At 38.5% G+C, this 19,332-nt stretch overlaps 1 protein-coding gene across 1 annotated transcript in view; it reads left to right on the top strand.

The window, feature by feature from the left end:
* Positions 1-19,332, top strand: part of LOC124803336 — a 266,558-nt gene that overhangs the window by 200,560 nt on the left and 46,666 nt on the right. The window contains exon 3 of the mRNA XM_047264521.1: positions 10,080-10,215. Coding sequence (XP_047120477.1) covers positions 10,080-10,215 — 136 coding nt within the window. The remainder of the gene's footprint in view (positions 1-10,079; positions 10,216-19,332) is intronic.

Below are 19,332 nucleotides of genomic sequence, written 5' to 3' on the forward strand. Positions count from 1 at the left end.
TCTTTGGGCTATTTTAACTGCACCCGCGATCTAGGCGTAAAAAATGAAATAAAAATTGGGAGGGAAGTAGAGTCTTTGATTAGTAATAAAAACTTTCTTGGTCCTGGCTTCGAACCCTGCCAACCCTGCCGTCGCTCATATTTTGAATCAGCATTGGCGGCCAAGGACTTCCGGCATGAGAAGTCACCCTCATTCTGCCAATGGCCTTCTCCAACAGAGTGGAGGAGCGGACAGAGGCTCAGGGCACTCTCTTGCTTTCGGGGTGGGAAACTGCTCCTGAGGAAAGAAGGATCAGCAATGATCAACTGCATGGGGATGCGGAAGTCAATGGGTGGCACTGCTTTAAAGACACGCAATGTGAATCCGCAGGACATGTGGCCTGTAATTCAAAAAGTGTCATGATGATCTCTTCATTAGCAAAAGATTTGCAGAATAGTCCTCCATTCGGATCTCATGGAGAGGACTCCCAAGGGGAGGTGACCATGAGAAAAAGATTTAATAACCAACGAAAGACTAATCTTCTACGAGTCGAGGCACGTTATGTTAGGAGTTTGAGTGTGGTAGAGAAGCTAGAAAAATCTGAAAAGGGAAATGCAAATGCTAAATCTAGATATATTGTGCCCCAGTGAAGAGAAATTGATAGCAGACAAGGATTTATGGTCAGTTGAGTATAGGATAATATCAACAGCAGCAGAAAATGGTATAACAGGAGTAGGATTCCTTATGAATATTAAGATAGTGCAGAGACTGTGCTATTGCGAAGAGTTCAGTGATGGGGTTGCTCAACACCTACAACAATGGTTCAGGTACACATGCCGATATCTCAAGTTGAAGATGAAGAGAAAATACTGTTTATGAGGATACTGAATGGGTAGTTGAGTACATAAAGGGAAATGAAAATCTAATAGTCATGAGGACTGGAATACAGTTCAAGGGGAAGGAGCAGAAGCAAGGTTTATGGGACAACTTGAGCATGGTACTAGGAATGAGAGAGAAGAAAGACTGAGTTCTGCAATAACTTTCAGCTAGTGATATCGAATAATTCGTTACAGAATCACAAGAGGCGGAGGTATATGTGGAAAAGGACGGGTGATGCAGGAAGGCTTAAGTTACAGTACATCATGGTCAACAGAGATTCCGGAATCAGATACTTTATTGTAAGGCATATCCAGGAGATACATAGGCTCTGATTACAATTTAGCGGTGGTGAACAGTAGGCTGAAGCTTAAGAGACAAGTCAGCAAGAATCAGTGAGCAAAGAAGTGGGATAGGAGAACACGAAGGAATGAAGAGGTACACTTGAAGTTCTCCAGGAATAGCAAAACAAGCAGTTCAGTTGGAGAGGAATAGTCATCTCTAAAAAGCGCAATCACAGAAGGTGGAATGACAAAGGTACAAAGAAGGTAACTGCGAAGAAACGACGGGTAACAGAATGAAAGGAGAAAGGACGGAAATGTTTAGCCATACAGACCAGCAAATGGGTCCAACTGCACATTGGAATCCACCAGGTTTTCAGAGGCTTACTTACCCAACTGTCATGTGAATTATGAAATCCTAATGATTTGACATATATTATATTTCTTTACTTTCTTAGCAAGATGTTTTGTCACCTGTAGTTGTTGCCCATAAACATTTCCCTGGATACCTTTTAATTTATATATGATTGGATTAGAACGAATATCTTCAACTTCGAAAATTTCTGTTGTCTAATTAGCTGTGCATCTTTTTGAAAAATTCATTTCTAATTTATATTTCTAACTTTAACTCCTGTTTTATATTTTCGTTTATCATTAGATGCAGCAGAAGTCAACTTATAATTTTTTTCATTAGCTTCTGCTGGCTTCATTTTTGTGTTATTTTATTCATCAGGTGGGTTTTTAACTAAATCAACCCACTTGTAATTTCCTTGAAGACTAAATCTCTCCCTCATCTTTTCTTTAAGAATTTTATTAAATGTTTTGACAACAGATACATTTAATTCAGTAAAAGTTGAATAATGATAATACTTTATTTTTCATCAGTTCTTGATATTCATTATTATTGAACTGTTTATATTGCCTGTTTGCAAATTTGTTGCATATCTTTGCCTTATAATTTTTTTCAAAATAACAACTGCATTTTTATCTGTTTTATCTTCAACTAATGTAGCCTAAGCAAATTTTGAAAGTAAAACCATCAATAACATTTAATAAACACTTATCCCTTACTTATTTGTGACATTCCTTTCAATCATCTATACCAAAATAAATGACACATGTTCTTTTAAAACATTTCCTCATTGGTTTATGTAACTTATTAATAATTTCTTCACAAATATTGGAAAAGGTAGCAATTTGTTCCCCCTTCACCTACATAAATTTTTAATGAATTCACTCTTTTCAGCTTTACAAATCGTACAATGACCTTAAATCCTCAGTCTTCCATTTTCATTTGTTTCTGTGTGAGGCTTATGTGAGTTAGTAACTTTTTAAAATTTAAACATTATATATATATATATATATATATATATATATATATATATATATATATATATATTACCATCGTTTAGATCTAAAATCAGTTCTCCAAACATGTCTAATTCACTTCAAACAGGTACCATTTTTAGAGACTGATTAACGGATGTAAATACTTTATCTTTCATTTCCATTTCAAATGATGGATTACTAAATTGACTTGCACATAAATTTTCCAATTCATCAACATTGTATCCTTTTAGCTCTATTTTAAAATCAACGGGTAACAGGTCGCCATTCATATTTTGTCCAAATAAAATAATTCCCCCGATTTTTACAACATACTCAATTATGTATTTTAATATTTCAACGACAGTAAAAAAGAAATTTAATTTCATGTTTGTCATACATTCTCTTTTGAAGATCATGTAATTCATTTAGGTATGATCTTGAACTGCCTTTGGAAAATAATCTGTAAATGCTTTTTCAGCATCTCTTTTTGTAAAGTAATTTGTAAAAGTAATATAGTTATCACTATCAAGTTCATTAAACTTTCCGTTAAGGTGTGTTTTTGCAATATAATTATTAAATTGTGTTGGAATGTGTACATACTCAGGTTTTGCAACAAAATTAACTTCCTTATTTTCTAAGTATTGTTTGGTAACTGCATCAAAACCATTTACAACATCTTTTATTTCTACCAGAATTCTAACTTTAAAAACAATACAGCCTTTATATGCTTTAAAATGTCTCATTTTTTATAAAACTGTCTGATTGAATGTTCTATTTCGATCTGTTTTTGCTTCTAATTCATTTAAATTGATTTTTGGTTCATCAATAATTTCAAACTGCATCTGCAGCTTACTTCCAAAATTTTCATTTATTAAATTTAAAATATCATTAATCTTGCAGTTAGCAATTGCAGCCCTAAGCCTGGCTTCAGGTCTATGCCTTCTTCAACTGGCCCTGCTTCAGTTGGCATTGACAATAGCTTTAAAATAAATGTACACAAATGGCCACGAAATTACTTTTGTATTCATTGTTGAATACAGTACAGCTCATTTGAGCCAAAATATTTAACCACTTCTTTAGGAATATTTCCTCCAAATGAATCAACCAAATTGCTTATCTTTATTCTGATATTAACAGAGCCAATGTGAGCCAGCATGATCAGATGTATGAAAACATACTATTCCAGACTAATATTCTCTTAGATGATAAGATAATTCACCAATCGTCAAAACACTGCAAAAGTGTTTAATTTTTAATTGCTTATCCAGCTTTCCCATGGTAAAATTTTTTAATGTATTGGGATAATATGGATTGGTTTTTGAAATTTCTAATACTCCAGCGCCTGCTGTCTTCTCCAATTCTTTATAGCTTTTCTCTTGTTTATTACTGTATTTGAAATAGCTACAGATCCACATGCCAGTGAATCAATAGTTGCTAAATATGGTAATGCAACCAACAGTATTGGCAAAAATCCACCTTCATGTTTTTTTAATACAGAACCTAATTTATTTTTTCTTAAACTTTCAGTTTTTTGCAGCAGTACTGACTAGTGCTATAACCAACTTTCCACCTGTCTTCTTATCACAATGATGGGCTCTTGAAACTTCATTTCTGTCTCTCTCCCTTTTTGTGCATCAGTTAAAATGTTATCAGTACTATGTAGGTACTCATTATTTATTTTATTTGTAATTGCTTTTGGTCTAGACTTTCCACTAGCTACCAAAGCGTAATTTGTGTTGAAGTTATTCGTTTACATAAATAAACATTTTCGTGAGAATGAATATTTCATAACCCCCAAGTATTGTCATCACCCTACCTGATTTCCTGTTTCCATACATTATTGCTCTTACTGCACTTCCCACTAACTTTTCTCCTAATGAAGCATTGGAAGTATGCATTCTTCCTTTCTCAAATAACTGAAGGTATTTATTGGCTTCATGTCTTTTTTTCCTAAATCTTTATTACCTCTATAGGCAAAATCATGTTTTTTTTTTTTACAAGCTTCATCTCATTTTTTTTCTTGAGGTCCACAGAACACATAGTCTGGTAGATGTATCTCTGGCATTGGTAAATTATTTAAAGCCCAGTTTACTAATCCTTTTCAATTTTCGAAAATGTATGAGGAAAATTATTCAATAATCTGATCATTCTTGCTGTAGATGATGAAATAGCTAAATTTATTTGTTAACATTTGTATTACTTCTAACTTTTCATTTCCATCTAATCCTTCTCTATGAATTACTATAACTCTACCGATTATATCTGTAACATCATTCATGCAAATCTATTCAGCTGGTTTTTCTGTGTATTTTTTTTATTAAGTTTTCACCTAGTTTCACATTAGAAGAATCTCAAGAATCGTACAGTAATCGATATAATTTTGGTAAATAGACCTTAACAGTTTCGATTATTCACTGATTGTATTTTTTACAACTATGTAATGCTATTTTATTTGCATTAAAATCAGAATATAATGCTTCTGAACAGTACAATACTTCTACATTATTTGACAAATCAACAGACTCAGATTTATCTCCTGTGCCATCAATAGGAGTCTGCTTGTTGGTTAACAGAGTCATTAGTCCATCTTTGCCTTCGTGTTCTTTTCCACAAATTTTTAATATATCTCCATTGAATTCAACTTTTAAATGACCAAGTTTACATGTATCAACAGGTTTTAATCCAAAAACTCGATCTTCCCTATGGTGGTGGTGGTTGTTGGGATGTTTAAGGGGGACTAAACAGCTAAGGTCATCAGTTCCCTATGGTTAACACACTCCATCATTCTTTCAATGACATCACCCTGAGCTTCAGCTTTTAGCTTTTTTCTTCTTTTAGTCTCTTCTTCATATTTGTTCAATACATTTAGTACATCTGAGTCACTTAAGGTATAGTCACTCTCTCAGCATTTGCAAGGATTAAATGGAAATTCTTCATGTTGATATGGAACCATCTGTTTTTCATCCCCTCTATTTTCTTCAATAGTTTTTGGTACATTGGCACCGAAATCTTCGATCCCTTGTTTTACTCGTTTGATAGTGTTAATAAATGGTTGATCTTTTTTTAAAGTTCTGACCTTGATTGTTTCCCCTAAGACTTGAATTGCTCTTTCATTTCATCAATTTTTTTCTATTTCATTTAGCTTTTTTAATTCTGATTCATATTTTGTAAGCATTTATTAAAGATGAAGAAACATTAACTAAAATTATTTGTAATGTTTAACATTTTATGTTTATATTATTGAAGTCAAGAGGGTCAATCCCCCTCCTTATGTAGTTAATTGTTTTTATTTTATCTCTGAACTTACCTTCATTCGGTTTTCTAGTGATATGTGTTGCAAAAAGTCCAAACTGATCATTTCAACATTTACTACACATTTCTTTAACATTATCAAATTTTAAATCACCACCAAGAAACTCATGGTAAATATGCTTCAAATTTGTGTCATCTTTTAAAAATTGGTATTATCTCTGTGTAATTGTTTTGGTATTTTTGAATAAGTTTGAGCAAAATAAAAAAAATCTATTCCTTTATGTCTTCCTCTAGTAAAATATTCTCTAAATATATCTTGATTTTCAAGAATGAAACCATCAAATACCATACATGAATAATCTCAGTATTGATCTAACGGTTGCTAGCGATGTTCCTAAAATTATTCCATTCAAATTAACTAACATAAATTTTAATTTAGCTATGGGAATATTTGTAAACCATACTGATAATTTTCATTGAGTAACTAATATTATTGTTTCATTCAAACCAAATATAGAATCTGGTGGTCTCATAATTCATGAATCAAATGATCCTGTATAGATTCAAATTTTTGAACCTATTCCAAATTTATAAATAGCTATATGAGATGAAAATAATAATTGGATTGATCTCAGTGGTGCTTTCGAATGGTTGTTTTAGAAATAGCTTAATACAAGTTATTCTTTAATAAATACTGAGCAAAATGAAAGCTATAAATTCCACTCATTCCCTGTGAATGAGAAATCTAAAAATAATTTGAATGTGCCTAACAAAGTTAGAGAGATTAATATAAATATTAGTGATGGATGGGTACATCCTAAACACATTCAGTTGGCTATGTGTTTCAGTATCATTGGAGCTGTTAGTACAGATTACCCAACTTTTGATTGAAAATCCAAATAGAAAATTAATTGATAATTATGTAAGTTATTTGATTTTGTAATCATAAAGAAAGGAAATTATATTTCATCTTAAATCGAAGATCCTTTTATCTCTTTGTCAGTTTTACTGCATTTGATTTCCTCACTTGCTGAAAATTAATTAAAAATTCATCAAGGGAAGCTCGTTCACGAAAGACCCCTATTGCACTCAGTGTACCCATTTACTACTACTGCTTATCTATTTCCTCTGGAGCAAAAAGCAGAGCCATTTGACACGGATGACTGGAAGCGAGAGATTTGGAGTGATGAACTCTCTCTACCATATGACAATCAGATGAAGCTTTGTACTTTTCGAAAGCCTGGTAACAGTATCTCCCATCGTGTATAGTGCCAACAGTGAAGAACGAAAATAGTGGTCTTAAGTCATGGGGATGTCTTTCGTCGTTAGGTTGTGGCTCCATTAATGCGTTTAAGAAATTTCTAAGTGTGAAAGTAAACACATTTTAACAGTACAATGGAAAACCAACCAAACCTACAAATTTCACGTTTTTGTTTACTTGATCACTAGTTATGGCCGTAACCTATTTTCAGATCATCGAAATAGTCAAACTTATATTTCCAAAAAAAAAAAAAAAAAAAAATGTCAAAAGTATGTACGTATTATGAAGCGCAAATGAACAGTCACAGCGCATATCTCTATGCACATCAGATTCGGATAAAATCCCGAGCTTTCGATTACTGCTTGACTTTAATGAAAATGGCAAAGCTCCCATTTTCATACCCACGGGACAGCATCGGGTTAACAAGGTGATATCATGATGAAATCTTGGAGATAGCGCATTTACATTTGCGCTAGCTGACCAACATCACTTTTAGCTCAGGGAGTCATATCACACACTGAACTAGAGAATGAGCATTCATGCTCTGTTCGCTTTCTTTATCAAGTGCCTGCTTTTAGGCATTAATAAGCGCATATTCGTTGTGTCTGTTGAAGTTTTTGCAAACATGAGCCAGACCTCTCTTCTCTTTGAACATTTATATTGTATTTCATTATCAGATTGTGCATGGCCACCACTGATTTTTCAGAATTCATCTCTTTAAGCTAATGTTGACGCTCAGTTCATCGCCCTGCAACAGTACGTTGACTCTCCCAGAAACCACACACACACACACACACACACACACACACACACACACACACACAAACATAAAAGAAACTTTATAAATCGTTTGTACTCTCAGATAGAGATTACATTTAACTGGTCACAACATTTCTCTCTATATGGTGTCTAATCAGTCAGATGTAATCTCGGCATAAAACTGGCAGACTTAGCAATGACAATGATGGAGGCAGTTATCGAATTTTATATGAATTTTTCGCGAGTAGTTGGCCGAGATTTTAAGTCCAGCCGTGGTCTATGTTCTGCACGCATATAGCTGGTATGACGAACACTCAGTCATCCTGTCACACCACTAGAGGCCCATTCAATCAATCGATCTTAAACATATAGAAAATTTAAAAGAAATGGTCGTGAACGCAAAAATATTCTAAATATTTTATTTTAATAGTAACATGTTTCATTCTTAAAGATCGCCATCGGACATTACATTTCTCCGTAGGTGATGTGCACAGAGACTGAATGGGGTCGAGCATATGTCAGGAGTCGAATGCTTGGCTTAGTTCGTGTGCAGAGACGCTTTGTAGAGCATGAACATGTGACACGATACACATGCTTTGTGGAGCGTTCAGCGAATGTGTCTTTTGAAATGTGTTCATGCTCCGATCGGCGTCTCTGCATACCACCTGAGGAAGCATGTAATGGTCCGATGACGATCTTAAAGGTTGATGCAGGTCACCATTTAAATAAAATATTTAAAAAGTATTTGTGTACAAGACTAAATACTTATTTAAATGTCATATAGATCACTGCGTTTACAATAAGTTATCAAATATCATAAAAAAGTCTGGGATTTTTGGAGCAGTGGGTTAAATATAACAGTCGGTATGCCCTCAATTTCAAATTTCTACAAGATCCAATAATTGATAAATAACTTCCCTTGAATGAAACACAATGCAGAGGTATGACTTGCCCGTGGCATTAGGGATTTGATATGCTATTGCTGTATTGTGGTAGTACATGTGGATTTAGTAACTTATGGAATCCAGCGAATTGTTATTCGCTTTGTAATGTTCAAAGATATTTGACGTCCTGTTCATTCCTTCACCTCTGTGCCTTATCCCACAATGGATATACCGGACGCTCCAACGCTCTGCATACAGCGTACGTAACATAATCAGAAGGAACTAAAAGAAATGCCAAGTTCGCCCACCGGGGTTCTAGCCCTAAACAAACAAAAGATGAGGTTGGTTTTTATAAGGGTATTCACGTCCCAGCTGTAACACATTATTGATGTTCTCTAAAGTAAAGGAGAAGTATAGCGTGTGTTAAATTGAATGTTCTGACGAGAACAGAATATGGATTGAGAGTAAATAAAAGAGTACGAAAGTAATGAGGTGTAGTAGAAATGCGAACAGTGAGAAACTTAATATCGGAATTTGAGATCACGAAGTTAAGGAACGCTGCTACATAGGCAGCAAAATAACCAATGTGGTCTAGCACTGCCAAAGAGGTCATTCATTGACCATAGGACTTAATTTAAGGGAGAAATTTCTTGTACGACGAACCTGGGTGCACGAATGGCAAAATGTCATTTTTTCGGATGAATCCAGGTTCTGTTTACAGCATTCGTGTTTGGCGACATCGCGGTGAATGCACATTGGAAGCGTGTATTCGTCATCGCCATACTGGCTTATCACCCGGCTTGATGGTATGGGGTGCCATTGGTTACACGTCTCGGTCACCTCTTGTTCGCATTGACGGCACTTCAACAGTGGACGTTACATTTCACATGTCTTACGACCCGTGGCTCTACCCTTCATTCGATCCCTGCGAAACCCTATATTTCAGTAGGATAATGCACGACCGAATGTTGCAGGTCCTGTACGGGCCTTTTTGGACACAGAAAATGTTCGACTGCTGCCCTGGCCAGCACATTCTCCATATCTCTCACCAATTTAAAACGTCTGGTCAATGGTGGCCGAGCAACTGGCTCGTCACAATACGCCAGTCAGTATTCTTGATGAACTGTGGTATCGTGTTGAAGCTGCATGGGTAGCTGTACCATCCAAGCTCTGTTTGACTCAATGGCCAGGCGTATCAAGGCCGTTATTACGGCCAGAGGTGGTTGTTCTGGGTACTGATTTCTCAGGTTCTATGCACCCAAATTGCGTGAAAATGAAATCACATATCAGTTCTCGTATAATATATTTGTCCAATAAATACCCGTTTATCATCTGCATTTCTTCTTGGTGTAGCAATTTTAACGGCCAGTAGTGTAGTTTTTGTCTACATTACTGTTTTCAGTGCAGTTAGTCGAGAGGTGTTGGGGAGGTGGCGTGATGGTGGCATGGTGTCCGCAGATGGAGAGCTCCAACGCCAGCCAGGTGGTGTACAAGACGGTGGGACTGGGCAGCTCCGGCCGCTACCGCTGCGAGGTGTCCGGGGAGGCGCCCTCCTTCCAGACCGTCACGGACCACGGGGACATGGTCGTCGTCGGTGAGTAGCAGCACCGCTCGCAAGCGTACATAGCTAGACAAAAGTATGGAAACCCGTGAGAAATTCAAGCTTGAACATATGTCCACATACTAGTAAAAAAAATGGTTCAAATGGCTCTGAGCACTATGGGACTCAACATCTTAGGTCATAAGTCCCCTATAACTTAGAACTACTTAAACCTAACCAACCTAAGGACATCACACATACCCATGCCCGAGGCAGGATTCGAACCTGCGACCGTAGCAGTCCCGCGGTTCCGGACTGCCGCGCCAGAACCGCACGGCCACCGCGGCCGGCTACTAGTCACGTATGCATTTTTCGCTGTTGTATTCGACCACCGAGCGGCACCTGCCCAATGTCCTCAGTACCTTACAAGTGTCAGTCTTGGTGACACTGTTTTCTGTCGGTGTGAGTCTACTATGCAGGAGCTAAGTGGATTGGAAAGTAGGCAAATTGTTGGTGGTAGTATGATGGGTGCTTCTTAACCAAGGGAGATGAAATGTTTGATGTCTCAAGATGCACCATATGCAAGATTTACACCGCATACAGGAGAAAGTGGAAAAACAATATCCGGTAAGTTACAAAGCGGAGGAAAATGTTTGTTGAAAGATCGTGAGACGGTCGTTGCGGTGGATTGTGTCGAATAACGAGACGACGACAACTGCAAAAATCACTGCAGAAAAAAAAATGTTCAAATGTGTGTGGAATCTTATGGGACTTAACTGCTAAGGTCGTCAGTCCCCAAGCTTACACGCTACTTAACCTAAATTATCCTGAGGACAAACACACACACCCATGCCCGAGGGAGGACTCGAACCTCCGCTGGGACCAGCCGCACAGTCCATGACTGCAGTGCCCTAGGCCGCTCGGGTAATCCAGCGCAGTCAGTGCAGAATTCAATGTCGCAATCACGAACATTGTCAGTACCAAAGCAACACGAAGGAAATTCCATAAGCAAGTAATTGCAGGGTGAGCCGGAATTCAAAACCGCTCATCGTTACAGCACATGCCCGTACTGGAGTGCCAAAGACGTAAAAGCTGGACTATGGAGGAATGGAAGAATATTACGTGGTCGGATGAGACCTATTTCACACTGTTCCAACTTCTGGCTGAGTTCACATCCTATGAGTGAATCATGACGGATGCTCACTGATGATTCGGGTAACCACATCGCGATATTCCAAGGACCCCAAGGATACTCGGTAAGGACGTTATCACTGTCGAGAATTATGTGAACATTTTAGCTCATCAGGTCCATCCCATAGTACGATGTGTCTTCCTGAACGGTGATGCTGTGTTCATTGACATCAGGGTCCATGTTCACACAGCGCATATCGTGAGGACTGGGTTTTGTGTAATCAATGATGAATGGTCGCATCTCTTATGGCCACCACAGTCATCATATCACAATATTACTGACAATGCTCTGCTTTAGAGGGAAGTGTCCGTCATCGTTTCCCATTTCCATTATTGTTACCTGAATTTGGAGCTATTTTGCAGGAAGTATGGTATATGATTCCCTTGGAAACCTTACAGGACGAGCATTTATCCTGCAAATGGAATGTGCTTTGAATGCCAACCCGTTCCTGACGTTGTGATAGGCTGGGTAATGTGTTTTTTGGTGGTGTTTTGCATATTTCTGTCCACCTCCTCTACAGCCGCTGCGGTTACTGGCGGCCCACACCGTGCAAGCAATGTCGTGCTGTCTGTCTGCTATCACAAAGTTCCGCAAACTGTTTAAACTTAACATCTGCCGGCCACTCCCATTTGCTTTTTACATTCCTCGTGGAATCCAGGCAGGTCAGCGTGGTGTATCCTAATTAGTAGCGAAAACTAGCGGGTGAGAGTAAGCCATAGCAGAAACAATATCGTCCATAATGTGAGTATGCAAACCAGTTGTTTGAGATAACTGGGAATGTGTGGTTATGAGATGCCTCTGATTTCAGAATGAAATATTGCCCTAGTGACAGTAAATGTACCATCTCTGTAGTCATGGTCGCTAATATACCATTGTGCTATGTTGCTCGACTCAGAAGTTAGCAGATTCGAATCCTAGTGGTGGTAGGCTCGTCCAATCCAAATAATAAGTGTTTCTCCGATGTGAAGTGGTTGGAGACGGATCGATATTTACTGTTTTCATTCCCTTGGCTTCAACTAACATCATCAGTTGTGCATTCGTTGACGATCAGCACTACCGGATTCGACCACCCTTATAAGTATCGACGTGGGACGGAAGTAAAAGGCAAATGTGATGTACTTTAATTGCATTCTCGCTGTTGGTGTATTCCTTTAAGTACGCTGATTTAAAATGACACACTCAGTTGAGAACTCGCTTTATCTTCCTAAGTTGGCTGACATAAGAAATCCGTCACCTCGTAAAATAGTTCCTTACATACATAGCAGAAGTATAACTACTCATATATGGCATGCAGTATATCCTGTATCACATACACTACGCAGGCTTACGAAGTAAAATTTCAAGGAAATTCATTTTTCTGTACCTAGCCAATTTCGTGTTGTACCTTATATTCTGTATATTTGTCACGAAAATTGAGGCGATTATTTCTTCTTTTTAACAGCTGACTAGCAAACTATAAAGAAGTGCCACTAGTGTAGTTTTGTTGCGATACAGTGATGAAATCCCACAGCAGTGTTATAAAACAAATAGATATCGAGACACCTCTGCGGCAGAAATTCGGATTATAGTTATCAAACTTCCTTGAGCGACGTTAGACTCCTTTGTCAAGTTACTTGCAGGATTGAAGTAGAGTAAGCGAGAATGCAGCCGTATATGAACTTCTCGGAATATTACCTCTGTATATTGCAACGCGTATTTCACAGGAATCCTCCCAGTCTCTTGTTGACAACTTTACTCAGGTATAATAGGAACGTTCTCCGTATTAAGCTGTCATGCTCTCATGGGTATGTTTACTTGCTCATTTCTACTGAATTACTACATTTGTTCGTGAAATGTAGTCTCTGTTAAATAAGAAAAACCTTTTTCTTTCACTTTCTAATATTCCAAGAAGATAGTTGCCATTTCTAGCTTAATAATGCAGCATTTGTTCTGTTAACATTTTCTCCGAGAAGCAATGGCTATAGATGTTAGTTATGTGCGGCGTTTCTCCGATGGGCTTTCAGAAACCAACTGAATTGGTTGACTGATTAATTTTATGAAATAGAAACCACCGTTTCTTTTCAACTAACCACCGTTTCAGCCATTTAGAAAGTTGCTTGATATAGTAACTGAAGCAAGCAAACGTAACCTTTTGAACATTGCAGCCCTCACCTTAAGTTTGCTAGATTGACAGCACACGCGAGATGCTGTTCGGAAGTTTTCACATCGGTCACACTTCGCATATCGTGTCTCTGTGTAAGTTCATACCTGAAATCACTGCAGACAGCGCAGGTCACTGGCTCATGACGCTGACACTGCTGCAAGGTGTACAAAGTCGTACCATGGAGAATCTGGAAAGGCACTAAATATTCCGTGTTGAATAACGTCACCAAATAACTATTGGGATGCCACACTTTCACGGCTATGTACAACTCTAGATGTACGCTACACTTCACTCTACACATGTGTTGCACAGTACACAGTAATCCAACACTTCGGTTAAATAGCAAATTACAGCCTGACCGGTTCTCCCGATAGTATCGAGATTGAATTGCGTTTAACCAAGTATACTTTAAAATTTCACAGTAGTTTAGTAAATTTTCTAACATTTCTGACGACCGTGTTCTACCCATGTTCATTCGAGTCGGACGCCCCCATTTGAGTGCCGCCACAGTGCAACTGAGCTCTTAGAGCTTCCCAACGCCAAAACTACTCTCAGCAAATCGGGTGCCGGGATTCGTTTCGTTTCCTTATATGACACGACTCTTCTCAGCTAATGAGAAACTGACACACAGTTCCACGACACAAAGCTGCTATGTGGCCAGAGCCAAGTCACTAAAATTACAGTCAGCCGCTGTGGCCGAGCAGTTTTAGGCGCTTCAGTCCGGAACCGCGCTGCTGCTACGGTCGCAGGTTCGAATCCTGCCTCGGACAATTGATGTGTGTGATGTTCTTAGGTTAGTTAGGTTTAAGTAGTTCTAAGTCTAGGAGACTGATGACCTCAGATGTTAAGTCCCATAGTGCGTAGAATCATTTAAACCATTTGAACTAAAATTACATCAGCCGCTCCTCCTCTGCCCATAGTTGTGTACTGTTGCACAGTGTCAAGAAATATAATGAATTAAACATGAGATACTGAACATGGAATCTAGCATATACGTATTACAGCCTGCAGTTTTTCACATATATTGATTACTCGAACCGTCAACGACACAAAAAAATAGATCGTTATTACTGACAGATTAAAAGTACCGCATACCATGAGCGAACTCTGGGTGGTATGACTGTTCTCTGGTTGTTGTTTTCCAGCAAGTTTCCATGCGTATAAAACGTTTTAATGTACATACCAAGATGAATCAAAACGTTATGATCACTTTTGCCACGCCATCAGCAGCGATTATGAGTGGAATGGATTCGAAAAGTCCCTGTATGTTTCCGAACATATGTGGAACCAGCCGTCTACGCACAGGTCACTCAATTTCCGTAAATTACAGTTCGGTGGTTTGTGGGCGCAGAGCTGGCACACGGAAACGTCTCAGACGTGATCCAAATCTGGTGACCAAGATATCGACAAGAGTACACTTCATGCCCCGCAAACTACTATACTACGATTCTGACCTTGTGACACAGACAGTTATCCTGCTGGTAGATGCCATCGCTATCCTGTGAAATACTGTATTTTGCCGTGCAGCGAACAATGCTACGAACGATGCGTGACATCATAGTACGTGTCTCTCAGTTAGAGCGCACAAAAGTAACAAAGAGTAAAAATTCTGAATAAAGCTTCAAACTGAACTTTGAAAGAACAAATGCTCAAAATGCGTGAGTTGAAACAGCCTGAGTCCACAGCTCGTGGTCGTGTGGTAGCGTTCTCGCTTCCCGCGCCCGGGTTCCCGGGTTCGATTCCCGGCGGGGTCAGGGATTTTCTCTGCCTCGTGATGACTGGGTGTTGTGTGATGTCCTTAGGTTAGTTAGGTTTAAGTAGTTCTAAGTTCTAGGGGACTGATGACCAGAGATGTTAAGTCCCATAGTGCTCAGAGCCATTTGAACCATTTTGAAGCAGCCTGGAAATTTACGTATCAGAACTGACCAAATGAAATTCCGACGTTTAAATGACACACAGGCTAACGTGAAACACTACACTGTTATGAGCAAACATGACAAAGAAAATGCGGTCTGAACAAAACTTTAACTGAACTGGCCCTGATGATAGTTTCGAAATGCAATACGTGAGTGTAAATAACCTTACTATGCCCTAACAGCCATGTTAAACTACTGAATGTTAAAATGCAACGCAGCAGCAAAAAAGATAAAGAAAACATTGCCCAAGTGGGGTGCAAGGAAAAACAAGTATGCGAAGCACATCACTTTAAGCTTTGAGCAAATGTGTTAATTGTGTTCCGGTAAAGGCAATGCGGTAACACACGATTGCAACACAAAAGTATAGTATGGGAATGGCGGGAGAAAGTGAAATTAATGTTTGGTGTAGAAGAAACTATCATTTGAAAATTTAATTACGAAACCGACTTTTATCTATTACAACGATCTTTAAAAAAATTACTTCTTATGAAAGAAATATTACTCTGCGATGTATTTCTTTAACGGAATGGTAAAGGAGTGGTGAATCTATAACACTGAGTCCAAGCCATGTGAACAGATATTTTGTATAATCTCGTTTCGGTAGTTGACCTAGCCGACCCGAAACAGTGAATAAAGAAAATGACATCGAAAATTTATCTTTCTCAAACTCATCACAAATTACGCAAGAGTAAGAAATGCAGCGACAACATTATCTGACTTTCTTCACACTTCAAACTCCATCTTTACAAGACCATATTTACAAAAATCAACATCCTCTGTGCTTGCGTCCCCGTGTCCTGCTGGTCATTTCCAGACCGCTCAGCACCGTGACTAACAGCAGATTATCTCACTTAAAACTCTTGAGTGCTACACAGGCAACGATAAAGATCACATTGGTTAAGCTCATAATCTCTGAGGCGTAACATGTCGAGTGACCTCCCCAATGCCAACCTGTATGGTTTTCGAAAACATTGATCATGTGAAACCCAACTCACACTTTTTTCACATGACATACTGAAAACTTTCGATCAAGGAAATCAGGTAGATGCAGCGTTCCTTGATTTCCGAAAAGCATTGACTCAGTACGCCATCTACATTTATTGTCAAAAGTACGACCACATGGGGCATCAAGTGAAATCTGTGATTGGATTGAGGACGTTTTGGTAGAAGGAGAACACAGCATGTTATCTTGGATGGAGAGTCATCGTTAGTTGTAGAAGTAACGTCGGGTCTGCCCCATGGAAATCTGTTGGAATCATTGCTGTTATATATTAATGACCTTACAGACCATATTAATAGTAAAATCAGGCTTTTTGCAGATGATGAAGTTGTTTATAATGGAGTACTATCTGAGAGAAGCTGCATAAATATTCAGTCAGGTCTTGATCAGATGTCAACATGGTGCAGAGACTGGCAACGTGCTCTAAATGTTTAGAAATGTATAGTTTTCCCCTTCACAAAACGAAAAAATGTAGCATCTTATGACTATAATATCAGTGAGTCACTGTTGGAATCGGCCAAATCATACAAATACCTGAGTGTAACACTTTGTAGGGATATGCAATGGAATGATCACATAGGCTCAGTCGCAGGTAAAGCAGGTGGTAGATTTCGGATCATTGGTAGAATACTGGGGAACTGCAATCAGTCTACAAAAGAGAGTGCTTAAAAATCAGTTATGCGACCCATCCTAGATTATTGCCCAAGTGTGCCTGACCTGTTCCAGATAGGACTAACAGGGGTACTGAATATATACAGAGAAAGGCAGCACGAATGATTACATGTTTCTTTAATCCATGGGAGAGTGTCACAGAGATACTGAAGGAACTGAAATGGCAGACTCCTGAAGACAGACCTAAACTATCCCGGGAAAGTATGTTAATGATTACTCTAGGTACATATTACAACCCTGTACGTATTGCTCACGCTGGAATCGTGAGGATAGGATTACAATAATTACTGCACACACAGAGACATTCAAACAATCATTCTTCCCACGCTCCATACACGAATGGAGCAGGAAGAAACCACAATAACTGATACAATGGGATGTACCCTCTGCCGTGCACCTCACAGTGGTTTGCAGAGTATAGATGTAGATGTAGATCGACCGAAAAAGTATGCAGCGTACAAGTATGACGAATTTCTCATCGAATGAAAAGAGAATTCATATCATTCTCATCGAATACCAAAAGTAAGCTAGAAAGCTTACAAAGTCATACACTTACAAAGTCATACAACAAAAGACTTTACTGTTCGTAATATAAAAAATTTCCTGAAAATGCTGACGCCGTGCTACGTAAATTTTTATATGCTTTTTGGTCTAGTGTAATCTTTGATAACCTACCTTCAGCACTTTTTTACAAACTCTGTTATAATAGATGAACCTGAAATCCAAAGACAAAATTTCGGAGGTGTTTTGGTGATATTTTGTGAGTATTGCGTTAAGTGGGACCTGTGGCCTCCGGTGCTCGTTGAGGAGTTATTTCATATACTTTGATTTCTCACTCCCATTTATCTCTGCAGATCTGTATCTGCATTACACTGAAAACATCTGCACAATACTGTAAATGTAAACGGTATGAACTGTGTGTCTTGTCCGGAAAGAAACTTTGTCCATTAATTGACGATGCCTGCTGTACACAACAGTAACACGCATTTTACTCTTCGCCCTGAAGCCTACACTCAATACTGTTTGGCTCTTTATCGGGTTCTTTTTCCGGCAGTCTTAGTTTCGTGTTAACAGTGAGACCCGGCAATATTGGAAGATTTATTATTGAAGAGTCCGGCGAAATGCAGCTCGCGTACGCGTTCACTAAAAAAAGAAAGAGAATAGTTGAATATACTGGAAGAACGGCACACTGATGTGATGCTGAGCGGTTCCTGCTGCGAAACAAGACATATCTCTGTAATTTTGTACTTCGATGTCATGAAGGAAGCAATACTAACACGTGTGGCTATTAATTAATTCAGATCTGCGTGCAATTAACCTCTATCTCCATGGCAACTGAATTATTCGGTTCACTGTTAATTTGTGGTTCGCCAGAAACAAGGGGAGTTTGAATATTGTAGAGTTTTACTCCAATTAATCAAGCCATCACAGTTGAATAAAGGAAATGAGGACCATTTATACAAAATTAGCTTTCTATATTGCACTTTATTCATCCGCATAGATCTGGCGTTTCGGCACACTGCCAACGTCGGATCAAAACACAAGAGAAAAATCAGTACAGTGTATCACATCAAATAGTACCTAAACGTACCATGAATATGCTCTTATAGCGGTACATTTAAATATTATTTCATGTGAAACATTCTATCGATTTTCCATTATGTTTTGTGTGTTTTTATCCGATGATAGCAGTCTGCCGAAACGCGTAAGTTAAGTGGATAAATTAAGCGCGATCCAGAGAGTTAATTCTGTATACGTACTTGAAAATGGTCGCTGACCTCTATAATAAGTTCCCGTCTTCCATTAAGTAAGGATCACTACGGAAGACAACACCGAGCGAGGAGGCCGGTGGTCAGTTCGCTGGACTAATATCCCAGAGGATGATGGTGCAAATCCGCATCTGTCCATCCTAATTTAGCTTCTCTGTGATCTCTCTAAATTGGTCCAGGCAAATGCTCGGATGGTTTCTTTGAAACGGCACGAGTGATTTTCTTCATCATACCCGAAACAATTAGAGCCAATCCTTCGTCTCCAAAGACTTTGATGTCCGCGGGACATTAAGCCCTAATCTTCTTTCTGTGAAACATAAGATCGTTCGGTTTTTATTTACGCCTAAAATAGTTTTAGTTGCTCATGTTAGATCACATTTTATTTTATGATTCCAAAACGACTCTAAGCACTATGGGACTCAACATCTGAGGTCATCAGTTCCCTAGACTTAGAACTACTTAAACCTAACCAACCTAAG

Source organism: Schistocerca piceifrons, chromosome 6 (genome assembly GCF_021461385.2).
Source record: "Schistocerca piceifrons isolate TAMUIC-IGC-003096 chromosome 6, iqSchPice1.1, whole genome shotgun sequence".
Lineage (NCBI taxonomy): Eukaryota > Metazoa > Arthropoda > Insecta > Orthoptera > Acrididae > Schistocerca > Schistocerca piceifrons.